General features: G+C 40.6%; 1 protein-coding gene across 1 annotated transcript in view; it reads right to left on the reverse strand.

Annotated features, from left to right (window-relative positions):
- The window catches only part of ttc27 (tetratricopeptide repeat domain 27), a 286736-nt gene that overhangs the window by 170195 nt on the left and 104172 nt on the right, over nucleotides 1-12369 (reverse strand). Inside the window, exon 9 of the mRNA XM_072264878.1 lies at nucleotides 8878-8944. Within this exon, the coding sequence (XP_072120979.1) occupies nucleotides 8878-8944 (67 nt within the window). The remainder of the gene's footprint in view (nucleotides 1-8877; nucleotides 8945-12369) is intronic.

Raw genomic sequence — 12369 nt, forward strand, 5'->3', positions numbered from 1 at the left:
AGTTAAGAGCCTCGGGCGATGGTACACAGAGGAGCTGAGAGACACCAAGAGGGTTCAAGAGACAGGAGAACAAATCAGCAGAGGTCAAATATCTGTCGACAAGTGTGGCTTGCCTGGCAAGTTGAAGTTGTGGTGCTTGCAGTACGGACTGATGCCACGGATAATATGGCCACTAACTGTCCATGAAGTAGCAATGTCCCATGTTGAGGCAATGGAATGGAAGATCAACAAGTATGTGAAGAAGTGGCTTGGAGTACCGAGCAGCCTCACCAATGTTGCAATCCCCAGTAGCCAGACATAGCTTACCATCCCAGTGCCCCATGCTGCACAGAACATTGCATATCATTTGTGAAAGAAGGCTCCAAGTCAAGGGTGTACAGCGCAGGCCCACGATCAAGCATACTTTCTTCAGCCAATGATTGGTGCGTCAAGGCCAACCTGGATGGGAAAGGCAGTTTCCCGGAGCAAATAGCTTTCACCACATTGCGTCCAGATATAATCGTATGGTCTGACACCAGCAGAGAAGTGGTTATTGGTAAACTCACAGTCCCCTGGGAAGACAACATCGATGAAGCCCATGAGCGCAAGTTAACCAAGTATGCAGAATTAAGATCAGAGTGCAGAGACAGAGGGTGGAAGGTCTCATGCTATCCATTCGAAGTAGGCTGCTGTGGGTTTATTGCGTTCACTTTCCAGAAGTGGCTGCGTGACCTTGGCTTCATTGGAAGAGAGATCAAGTCAACCAGCAGGGTTATAGCTGAGGCAGCAGAGACAGGATCAGCATGGGTGTGGACCAAGTATGTCCAGAGGGGCAGATAGTCAGACAGTGTATACATCTTTTGCAAACCCTTCAGTAGTTGCATAGACACCTGAAGAGTAGACTATCTGTTGGATGGATGCAACCAACAACTCTGATAGAGGCAGATGCTAAGTTTTTACGCTCACCAGTGGGAGGTGGTGCTTTAGCACTGCTGGCCCACCACCTTGAGGGAGTCTTGATCATAAGCGGGCCGAAACTCCTGAAGGCAGGTGGCAGATCAACTGATGATCCCACTGGTGATAGAACAGGACAGTTAACATCTTAGTCCATATGTATTTTCAATTCACTTCATAAGACCTACTATGTTTGTGCATGTGGTATATTGTGTCCTATTTCTGTATGTTCTGGGTAAATGTGGATAAATGTGGACAAATAAATCTTTAACCCTTTTAACAACTGTGTAATATACTCTGGCTGAGTTCTACTGATTGTGGCTTCATATAATCGTTAATGTCAATACCAGAAAATAATTCCATATACTAACATATACTTTTCAGTTGCAATTCAGAGCTTCAGACCCAAAGCTGACAAACTCAATGAACAAGGCAAAGTTCGTTGCAAAGTAACTTAAGGATCATCAAAGAAGTCACGATGAAACAAAAACTTTTTGGTGGTGACACCACATTCAAAAGGATTTTATTCATTTAGACTTTTTCACGATTTAGGATTCTAGAGAATTTCAAGTTCAGCTTTGTTCAATTTCTGTTTTCTGCCTTAAAATTTACTTGTTTAAATTGTCTTCAATGCTGGACAAGTCTGTACTGCAAAAAAATTATGGAACTAGCCATCTTAAACTCTTCGGTTATGAAAACGAGAGCGCACACCAGGACACAAACTTTTCCATTATGTTAGTGATACATCATTTATACCAAAAGAACATTTAGTTTTGTCCTCTCACAGTGTGATAATTTCTCAGAAGTGACCTCTTTTTCCTTCAAAATGCAAAGTAAGTTTTTCTGCTTGAAAGCAGACACTTTGATTGTGACTTTTAAATTAGGGCATTCATAGGATTGAGATTACTATGCAATAAAATGTCTGCCAAGAATATACACACAGTTTGTACTTGTCATATAATTAACAAGAAGTCATGATTTTTCTCTGGCCATACAATTCTCCATGCCAAAGAATCAAAATTTGTATTACATCTACCCTGTTTCGGCCGTGTCAAATTTTATTACCATTTCAAAATAAACAGCTGACGGTACAAGATACTTTAAGAGTGCAATAATTCAGAGGAGTGCATCATTTGAACATTTGAGCTCGCCTTGCCATTCAACATGACAAAGCAGATTTCCAACCCTATCCACATATTGCTTGATTTCTCCAATATCCAGATGTCTATGAATCTCTGTTTTGAAGAAATCGGTGATTAACTCCGCATAGCAAACCAGAGGAGTTAAACAAAGTTCTTCTCACTTCAGTCCTAAATGCCATACTTCTGGACTCCTCAGCCAAGGAAACACCTCTCCTCATCCGTTCGGTGAATCCCTCTCAGGATTCGGTGCACTTCAGCAAGCCCACCTCTTATTCTTCTGCCCAGTGGCTCTACTTCATTAAGAGTTTGAGAACGTTTAGTATATTGCTAAGGTCTCTTTCAAACTTCTATCGATATATGGTGGAGAACATTCTGACTGGTGACATCACAGCCTGCTAAGGGAGCTCTAATGACCAGGATTGCAAAAGGCTGCAGAGTGTTGACAACTCAACCAACTCCATCATGGGTACAAGCCTCCCCATCATTGAGGATGCCTTCAGAAGGCAATCCCTCAAGTCAGTGACATCCACCATTAAGGACCCCCGCCACCTAGGACATGTCCTGTTCTCATTACTACCATCAGGGAGGAGATACAGGAACCTGAAAACCAACACACAATGATTCAGAAAGGCCTATTTTCCACTTACTATCAGATTTTTCAATGATCCATGACTATAACCTCATTATCCCTTTCTTTTTCAAACAATGTAATTTGTAACTTACAGAATTTTAGACTTTGCACTATACTGCTTTCCCAAAACAACAAATTTCACATCATACTACCATGACAGTGATAATAAGTTACCTGATTCTAAACTCTATAGGGAATAGAAACCTTGCCTGCTTGCTGGCTCTTGATGGGATATTCCTGTCACATTGGGAACTTGTTTCGTAAATCAGGTATGTCATTTTTGGAACAAGAGACTAAATATACACAGTGCTCCAGGTGAAGTGTAACTAAGGTACGATACAATTGTAGCAAACCATTTTTACTCTTATACTCAAATCCTCATGCCTTTCTAACTACATGAAGAGAAGATGGCAGCGCGACACAGCTTGCAGTGGTCACTCCGGTGATGAATATCTGTTATTTGTCAAGTAGGATGCCATACACAATCCTGATTTGATGGAGGGAGACGTGAGAAGCACGGAGGAACATCTGGTGAAACTTCTGAAATGCCTGTTTTGCTGCCACTGCTACTGTGCGATCCAGAATCTCCGGAGGGGAAGGCCTCGAGTCCTCGGCTTTGCTTGTTGCTCGGTGGCCAGGGACCGGGGTCAAAGCGCTCGGCAGAGATGGTGCTCGGTGTCAGAGTGCTGGTCGGAGGCTCGAAGTTTTCGGACAGACTCAGAATCGGCTGTGGTCGGGTGCTTCCAGGGTGCTGCATCGGCAAGTTTGCGGCGCTGGAGGTTCACGGCAGGGAGAGTTTCTCCCTTCTACCGTCTGTGTGAGATGATGGGGCTACTGGGACTTTGAGACTTTTTTTTACCATGCCCATGATCTGCTCTTTATTAAATTACGGTATTGCTTTACACTGTTGTAACTATATATTATAACTATGCAGTTTTTGTCAGTTTTAGTCTTGGTCTATCTCGTGTTTCTGTGATACCATACTGGAGGAACATTGTATCATTTCTTAATGCATGCATTTCTAAATGACAATAAACAGGGACTGGGTGTCCTCATAATCTAATGCATGCTAGCTTTCAGTAATCTGTGCAGAAGTCATCCTTTTTCCATCAAATATCAATATTTTCGGATCTCCCAACATTTCAGGCAATTTAATATGTCACCAAAGACTCTTGCAAACTTCTGTAGATATATGGTGGAGAACATTCTGACTGGTTGCATCACAGCCTGGTGATCACAGGGGTGACTTCATTGAAACCTACCAAATGCTGAGAGCCTTCAATAGAGTGGATATGGAGATGTATATGAATATGAATTACAGACCCCACCCACAGGGAGGCCAAACTAACACTACGCAAGCTGATTTGTAATCTACATATTATGCTGACATTCGGTGGTCTTCCTTTAATGGTACCTACGAAAGAACAATCAATCTATTCCCTACACTTCAATAATGCAAGCTTATAACACAAGGAAAACATCAAATTGCCTCAAAACTAATGGAGAGAAGAAAAATATTGTCTTTGGTCACCATTGTTAAAAGGCACCATTTAATAGCAGCTGGAGGTTGCCTTATACCTTGTAACTTTAGTTGCATTTACTATAAGTCAATGGAGCAATATTTCAGAATAGGATATTGTATTCAGACACATAAAACTGCACTTTTACTGTCAATGAGGATGAATTTTTCAGCAATGGGTTGCATAGAAGTATATAAACTAATGTTCATTGGATTTGCCATTTTGATCTATGCTCTGCACCGTGACCATCTGTTAATCTCTTTGTGTTACATAGATACTTTAGCCAAGAGACTGAGGTGCATATTTTCAAACTTAAGTTATATTGCCAATCGTAAAATCCAGACCAAGACCAGTCATAAAATATGGTCTCATATTGCACAATGACTGCTCTGTGATCTGCTGGTATCCATTCAGAAGAGAACCTCCATGAACCTCCAATCTGCCTTTCTTTTCCAATGGCAAGCAAGATCAAGTCCTAGAATAGCACAAGTTAATATCATTCTTGACATCAAGTGCTGTGCCCTCAAATCAGTAAACATTCAACAGCATTAATGCTATCTAATAAGGATGCATTCAACTTCATTGGTATTGATTTGCACCTCCTTAGTGCAAAAGGTTTAAATGGGGCAGAAGCTGTTTTGTGTGTCCAGGAAGGATTCCTGTCACATTATGTGGCCAGGCTACTAGAAGAGAGGCCATTAACGAATCTCATACTTGGCAATGAACCTGGTCAGGAGACAGCCACTTGGTCGGCATGTATTTCAGAGATGGTGACCACAACTCCCTGACCCTTAGCATAGCCATGGAACAGGACAGGAGCAGACAGTATTTAACTGGGGAGGGCTATTTATGATGGTATCAGACAGGAATATCTGAGCATAAATTGGCAACAGATATTGTCAGGGAAACGCACAGCAAAAATGTAGAGGTTGTTTAGGGACCACTTGCATAGGGATCTGGATAGGAATGTTCCACTGAGACAGGGAATGGATGGTAGGATGAAGGGTCCATGGTTGATAAGAGAGGTGGAAGAGGAAGAAAGAAAGTTTTAGTTTTAGGTTAGACAGGGCTCTTGAAAGTTATAAGGGAGCCAGGAAGGAGGTCCAGAAGTGACTTCGGAGAGCTAGAAGGGAACAAGAGAAGGCGATGACGAGTAGGATTAGGGAAGCCGCAAGGAATTCTACACAAACACGAAGAACAAATCAATGACTAGATTTAGAGCAAGACTGATCAGGGATAAAAGAGGAAGTGTGCCTGGAGGCAGAGGAGCAGGAGGAGGTCCATAATGTATGGGCGCCACAGTAGTATAGTAGTTAGCACGACACTATTACAACTTGGTGCGCCCTGGAGTTCAAAGTTCAATACCAGCAATGTCTGTAAGGAGTCTTTATATTCTCCCCGTGGGATGCATGGGTTTTCCCTGGGTAATCCGGTCCCCCCCACTCCCCCCCCCCAGTTTAAAGATGTACTAGGTAGATTAATTGGTCACTGCAAGTTGTCCCATGATTAGGTTAGGGTTAATTGGGTTTGTCGGGGGTTGCTGGAGCAGCGTGACTCAAAGAGCCAGAAGGGCCAACTCCACACTGAATCATTAAATAAACACTATGCTTTACTATTCACCACGGAGACAGACTTTGACGAATGTGAGGCCAGAGTAGAACAGGCTAGTCAAGACAAGTTTTTCACTGTATCTTGGTACATGTGGGACTAATAAACCAATACCAATATCAATAATGTGCTGGAGCATGTTAAGGTTAAGAAAGAGGCAGTATTAGAGCTTCTGAAAAACATTAGGATCGATAAGTCTCCAGAGCTAGATGGGATCTATTCCAGGTTACCATGGAATACAAAGGAAGAGATTGCTGGGTTGTTGACAATGATCTTTACATCCTTATTGCCCAAAGGAGTACTAACAGAGGATTGGAGGATGGCTTAATTGTTCAAGAAAGGTAATAGTTCGCATCCTAGGAATTATAGAACAGTGAATTACATCAGGATTTACAAGCAACTGGAGAAACAGTCTTATTAGGGATCAGTAGCACGGCTTTGTGAGGAGCAGGTCACACCTCATGAGCCTGATAAGACTTTCTAGAAGTGACAAAACAAATTGATGAAAATAAGGTGCTGAATATGGTGTATACAAATTTTAGTAAGGCATTTGACGAGGCTCTCTATGCAGAAAGTCATGAGGAATGGGATCCATGTAAATTTGAAATTTGGATTTGAAATTGGCTTGCCCACAGAAGGCAGATGGAATGTGTTCTGCCTGGAGGTCAGAAAATAGTGGTGTTCTGCAGGGTTCTGTTTTGGGACCCCTCCTCTTTGTGATCTTCGATAAGGAAGTGAAAGAATAGGTTAGTATGTTTGCAGATAACATAAAGGTTAGTGCCATTAATCCTGTATTCTATCTTCAAATCTACCTTCTAAAATGAATCACTTCACACTTTTCTGGCATGAACTCCATTTGGCACTTCTCAGCCCAGCTCTGCATCTTTCCAATGTCCCATTGTAATCTATGATAACCTTCCACACTATCCACAACTTCAACTTTTGTGTCATCTACAAGCTTACTAAACCCCTCCCCTTTTACTTCCTCAACAAGTCCATAGGTCCCTCAAAGTTGCCGTGTAAGTGTACCGTGTGCTGATCTTCATTAGATGGGGTTTGGGATTAAGTTCAAGAATAACAAGGTAACGTTGCAACTTTATAAATCTCTGGTTAGACCACACAGAATATTGTGTTCAGTTTTAATCACCTAATTATAGGAAAGATATGGAAGCTTTAGAGAGGATGCAGAGAATAATTACCAGGATGCTGCCTGGATTAGAGAACATTTCTTATGTGAAAAGACTTAATGAGCTACAAATCCTCTCTTTGGAGCAACTTGATAGAGGTGTATAAGGTCATAAAAGGCATAGATAGATAGAGTAGAAAGACAGCACCTCTTTTTCCCGCAGCGTAGCAATGGCTAATAACAGTACAGCTGTTTAAGGTGAGTGGAGCAAAATATAGGGGAGATGTTAGAGGTAGTGATTTTTTTTAAACACAGAGTGGTAGGTGGCTGGAATGCTCTGCTGGGGGTGGTGAGAGAAGCTGATCCATTAGGAACTTTTAAGAGACACTTAGAGGAGTGCGTGAATGTAAGAAAAATGGAATATTATAGGCAGTGTAGGTGGGAAAGGTTAGATTGGTCATGGTATAGGTCTATGTAGGTTTAAAATCAACTGAGTACAGAGAAAAACAAGCTTTTTATTGATGTTAATGCTTTGACAGCTGCATTTAAACAACCATTAAATAAGCTTACACATATCAACAAATGTCACAATAAGGTTGAACAGACCTTGTGAATTGTATCCAAAAGCTTTGTCAGGAAATCTTGAAGGAGGTGTGGAGAGACGCAGAGACATTGCGAGAAGTCATTGTAGGGCCATGGGTCAAGGCTTCAGACGGAGTAAAGAAAATCAGGTGTATGTCTGAAGCTTACAATCTCAAACAGCACAGGGACAGTGCACAGAAACATCAGCACATGGCTCCACCAAAGGATAAAGGTTCTAAGTTCTACCTCGAGCAAGTTTCTGAACTCAACCACACTGCTATACTCAAAAGCACATGGTCCAAAAGGCTTTTATGATGACGGTTGCACAGATTTTTCAACAGGCTTCTACCATCTACATTGTTTGCAATTTTATCATATTTTTAAAAAAACAAATATATTTAATCCTGTGAGAGTATAATAAACCAAATCAAAAAATTCTTTTACAAAGCAGAAAATCTGCAGATGCTGGAAATCCAAGCAATACACACAAAATGCTGGAGGAACTCAGCAGGCCAGGCGGCAGCTACAGAAAAAAGTACAGTTGACGTTTTGGGCTTTCCGAAGGGTTTCAGCCCGAAATGTCGACTGTACTCTTTTCTACAGATGCTGCCTGGCCTGCTGAGTTCCTCCAGCATTTTGTGTGTGTTGCAAAAAATTCTTTTGATCTTATTAATATGAGAAATACTTCATATTTGCCAGATCTAAGGAGATCTTTGATATCCTCCACCAAACTGCAATATAATAAATATATAAGAAGATAAACATCAAAAGCTGAAATTCAAGGACAAAAAACAACTTCCATGTATCACATTATACAACCAATGAGACCTTGAGATTGGGGGTCATGAGGTATTTCCTAGAACATGAAACCGATGTTTGTTCAGTAGGATTGAAATAGTCTATCACGAAAGCCACTAACATCCCAGAAATGGAACAATTGTGACAAAATTGTGGAAATTAACATGATCACACACTGGAATAAAATCTTCTTTTTAAAAAATGAATAAAATGTATCCTCTAATAGTCTGCAAAAAATTAACCAATTTCAAGTCCAATAGTGACTCAAAATGTCTGTGCCAGTTCATAATGCCAGCGCTGATTTCCATAAAAATATACTTATTTCTCCTCAGTTTTCACCCATACAATGCCCAGACTTTCAGTTTGCATACATTTTTCAGATTCCATTAGCTCTAGTAAATGAGGGGTTCCACCCAACTGGGATGCATTAACGTGGAAAAGAGCTGGAAATGTTTCAGCCAGTGTTTGCTCAGTATCAACCTCAAATGAAAAGGGCATGCAACAAGAAAGGAGAACACAAAAGGCTGAAGGACTTACCGAGGTGAATGCCAACAGTTCTTCTTCAGTCAGTTTATGTACAGGGTTGTTCTTCTGAAAATCTGTACTGTTGAAACAAAATATTAGCTTTCATTGACGGAGCAATTAACAATAGTTTACCTACTTAATAATTTGACAAAAAGATATGCAAAACATATTATTTCTCAGCATAAAAATACTGAAAGAATTAAATCAGATGAAAATACTAGAAATCTAAAATTAATTACAACACCCAGGTTAAGCAAAATCTTCAAAGTGGGCCACAAATCTGTGTTTCATTCCTCCAGTATAAAGAAGACAATGTTATGAGTGCTGAACGTAGTACATTAAACAGCAAGTACACTGCTTCACTTGGAAGGAGTATGAGAGTCCCCAGATATTGGGAAGGGAACAAGCACAAGGGCAGGTGCTACACCTCTGCAGTGACATGGGAATATGCCGCTAGAAGGGAACTAGATATTGGTGGAGATGGAAGAATGATTCAGGGAGAGGAAAAGAAAAGAAATCTTCGTTCAATCGCAAGGGTGCTTCTTAATATCCATCACCAACATATCAACCGTTGGCTCTAACCCCCCCCCACCACTCTGCAGCATAACATATTTGCTTTCCAACTTTTCTCTATGCCAACTGTATCTCTCTTCACAGATGCTTGCCAACCTGATGAATATTTTCAGCATTTTCAGATTTTATAGCAATTCATGAAGGATAGGAATGACCGTTACAACACAGATGAAATCCATAAATTTTATTTCTTCAGAATGTAACAGCAAATGTAAGGGACCTGTTAATATTTGTATGGCTGTTAATTAGGCAGGATTAGCGGAGTATGGTGCTGGATTCTGGACACTGAAAAAATAGGTGTCAAGAAAGAAATATTGTCAGAAATGCAAAGTTATGGGTAATTAAAGAAGATCTTCAAAAATAATAGCTTCTTCCCTTGAGCTGTGTGAAAAGTGCTTTGAAAATTAAGAAGGGTTTTGGAGTATGACATAAAAAAATTGAATAGAACAGCACAGCACAGAAAAAGGGCCTATCAAGTCTCTGCTGACTATGATGCATATCCAACATCTTCCTGCACATGGTCCATGTTCCTTTAATCCTTGCCTGCTCAAGTGTCTGTCTAAATACCTCTCAAACCTTGCAATCATATCTGCTTCTAACACATCCCCAGCAGCACAGTTCAGGCAGGTAGTCAGTTTCAGCTAGTTGATGAGAGCAAAATCCAGGAAACATAATTGCCATCAAGAGAAGGCTACTTTGAACTATTAGCATTTGCAGCCCATTACAACCGACAGATTTTCAGAAAATTAAATGCTGAACAAATTCTGTGCTTGTTAGTATAATGTAGTATGTATGAATTGTCTCACATGTAGAGTTGCTGCATTTACTCTGACATGAGCCTAAACTGCAGCCAGCCACAAGTTAATACTATGCCTAACCTAGGAAAACCACACTCTCTAACACCTGCAACAATGGATATGTGAGCTATGGTGGTTGGTGAACATAAAACTTCTGGTGGGGGATATTCTACCAGGTAGATAATCAACCTTTCTATTGTAGTTACCATACTTTATGCTCAGGAGAAAGGAAAGCTTTACTTATGAAGCCAGATGTCAGGACAGACCTACCAGAGTGCAGGTCAAATTCTGCAGTTAATCTGGATAGCATTAATGCAGAAGCATTGTTTTTTGCGGTAGGCAGATGTCATCAACAGGAACCTGATCCAGAGTTGTCAGGAAACAGCTCTGGAATGGGCAAATTATCCTTTGACCTGCTCCCTGACCTTTTATTTCCTGTAGGGTAGTTGGTGTCAAATGTACTGAACCATACATTGATTCATCTAAACCGAGTCAGATTTCACATTTATGTTAGTTCTCAGCATGCTAGCAGATTGACAAAATTAGAATGCTTGATTGTCTATTTAATCTGTCATTAAAGAAAGGCTTGAGATATTGCTTCAGTTTTCTTACTGCAGTGAGAAACTGATACAAGATGAAATGACCATTAAGGATCAGCAAACTTATTAATTATGTTTGTTTATTTATTTGTTTATTGAATGGTTTACTTATTTACTTACTCAAAAAAGTATGTGAACCCTTCTATTTATAACTGGTAGAACCTCCTTTAGCAGCAATATCCTCCACCAACCATTTCCTGTGGCTGCTGGTCAGGGTTGCACAATGGCGAGGAGGAATTTTAGACCATTCCTATATACAAAACTGTTTCAGTTCAGCAATATCTCCAGGATACCTCACATGGACAGCCCTCTCCAGGTCATGCCATAGCATCTCAATTGGGTTAAGGTCTCGACTCTGACTTGGCCATTCCAAAACACTAATTTTCTCCTTTTTAAGCCATTAATTTGCTGATTAACTCTTGCATTTCCGATCATTGTATTGTGGCATCATTCAACTTCTATTAAGCTTTCAAATGACATTCTCCTGTAAAATGACTTTTTAATACAATTTTGAATTCATTGTTCCTTCAATGATTGCAAACTGTTCAGGCCCTAAGGCAGCAAAACAGCCCCAAACCACGATGCTCCTTCCACCATACTATACAGGTGGGATGAGATTTTGATGTTGGTGTGCAGTGCCTCTTTTCCTCCAAACATAGCATTGTGCATTTCTACCAGAAAGTTCTACTCTTGCCTCGTCTATCTACAGAACATTGCCCCAGAAGCATGGTGGAACATCCAGGACGTCCATTGCAAACTTGAGACATGCAGTATCCGCTGATTTTCTCTTGTTTGAGACATGCAGCAATATTTTTGTTTTTGGAGAGCAATGGTTTCATTCATGGCGTCCTTCCATGAACACCATTCTTGTGCAGTGTTTTTCATATACTGGACACACAAACAGAGACTTCAGGAAGTTCTAGAGATTTCTTTCAGTTCTTCTGCTGTTACACTTGTGCTCTTTTTCACCTCCTGCAGCATTGCACGTTGTGCTCTTTGCAGGATGCCCATTGCTAGGGAGAGTAGCAAAAGTACTGAATTTCCTCTGCTTACTGTGGACTGATGAACACTCAGGTGCTTAGAAATGCTTTTGTAGCATTTTCCAGCTTCACCCGTCTCCACAGTTCTTCTTCAAAGATCCTCTGGAAGTTGTTTAGATCAAGACATAGTGCACATCAATAGATCTTTCTTGAGAGTAATCTGACTTTGTGTGTCTCTTTTATAGGACAGGGCACCTCTACAACCCACACCTTCAAACTCATCTCACTGATCGGAACACTGATCGGAAACTATCCAAATAGTTTTTGTGGGAAGGCATTACTCCAGAGGTTCACATACTTTTTTGAACCTAGACTGTGATTGTTTAAATGGTGTACTCTGTATTGACGAGAAGTACAACTGATTGTGTTGTTAGTTTAGGCAGATTGTGTTCGTCTACTAGTATGACTTTGATGAAGATCAGACCACATTTTATGAGCAATTAATACAGAAAGTCAGATTTCACAAACTTTTTCTTGCAACTGTATGTACTTTGA

The sequence above is a fragment of the Mobula birostris genome, chromosome 8 (genome assembly GCF_030028105.1).
Source record: "Mobula birostris isolate sMobBir1 chromosome 8, sMobBir1.hap1, whole genome shotgun sequence".
NCBI classification, from domain to species: domain Eukaryota; kingdom Metazoa; phylum Chordata; class Chondrichthyes; order Myliobatiformes; family Myliobatidae; genus Mobula; species Mobula birostris.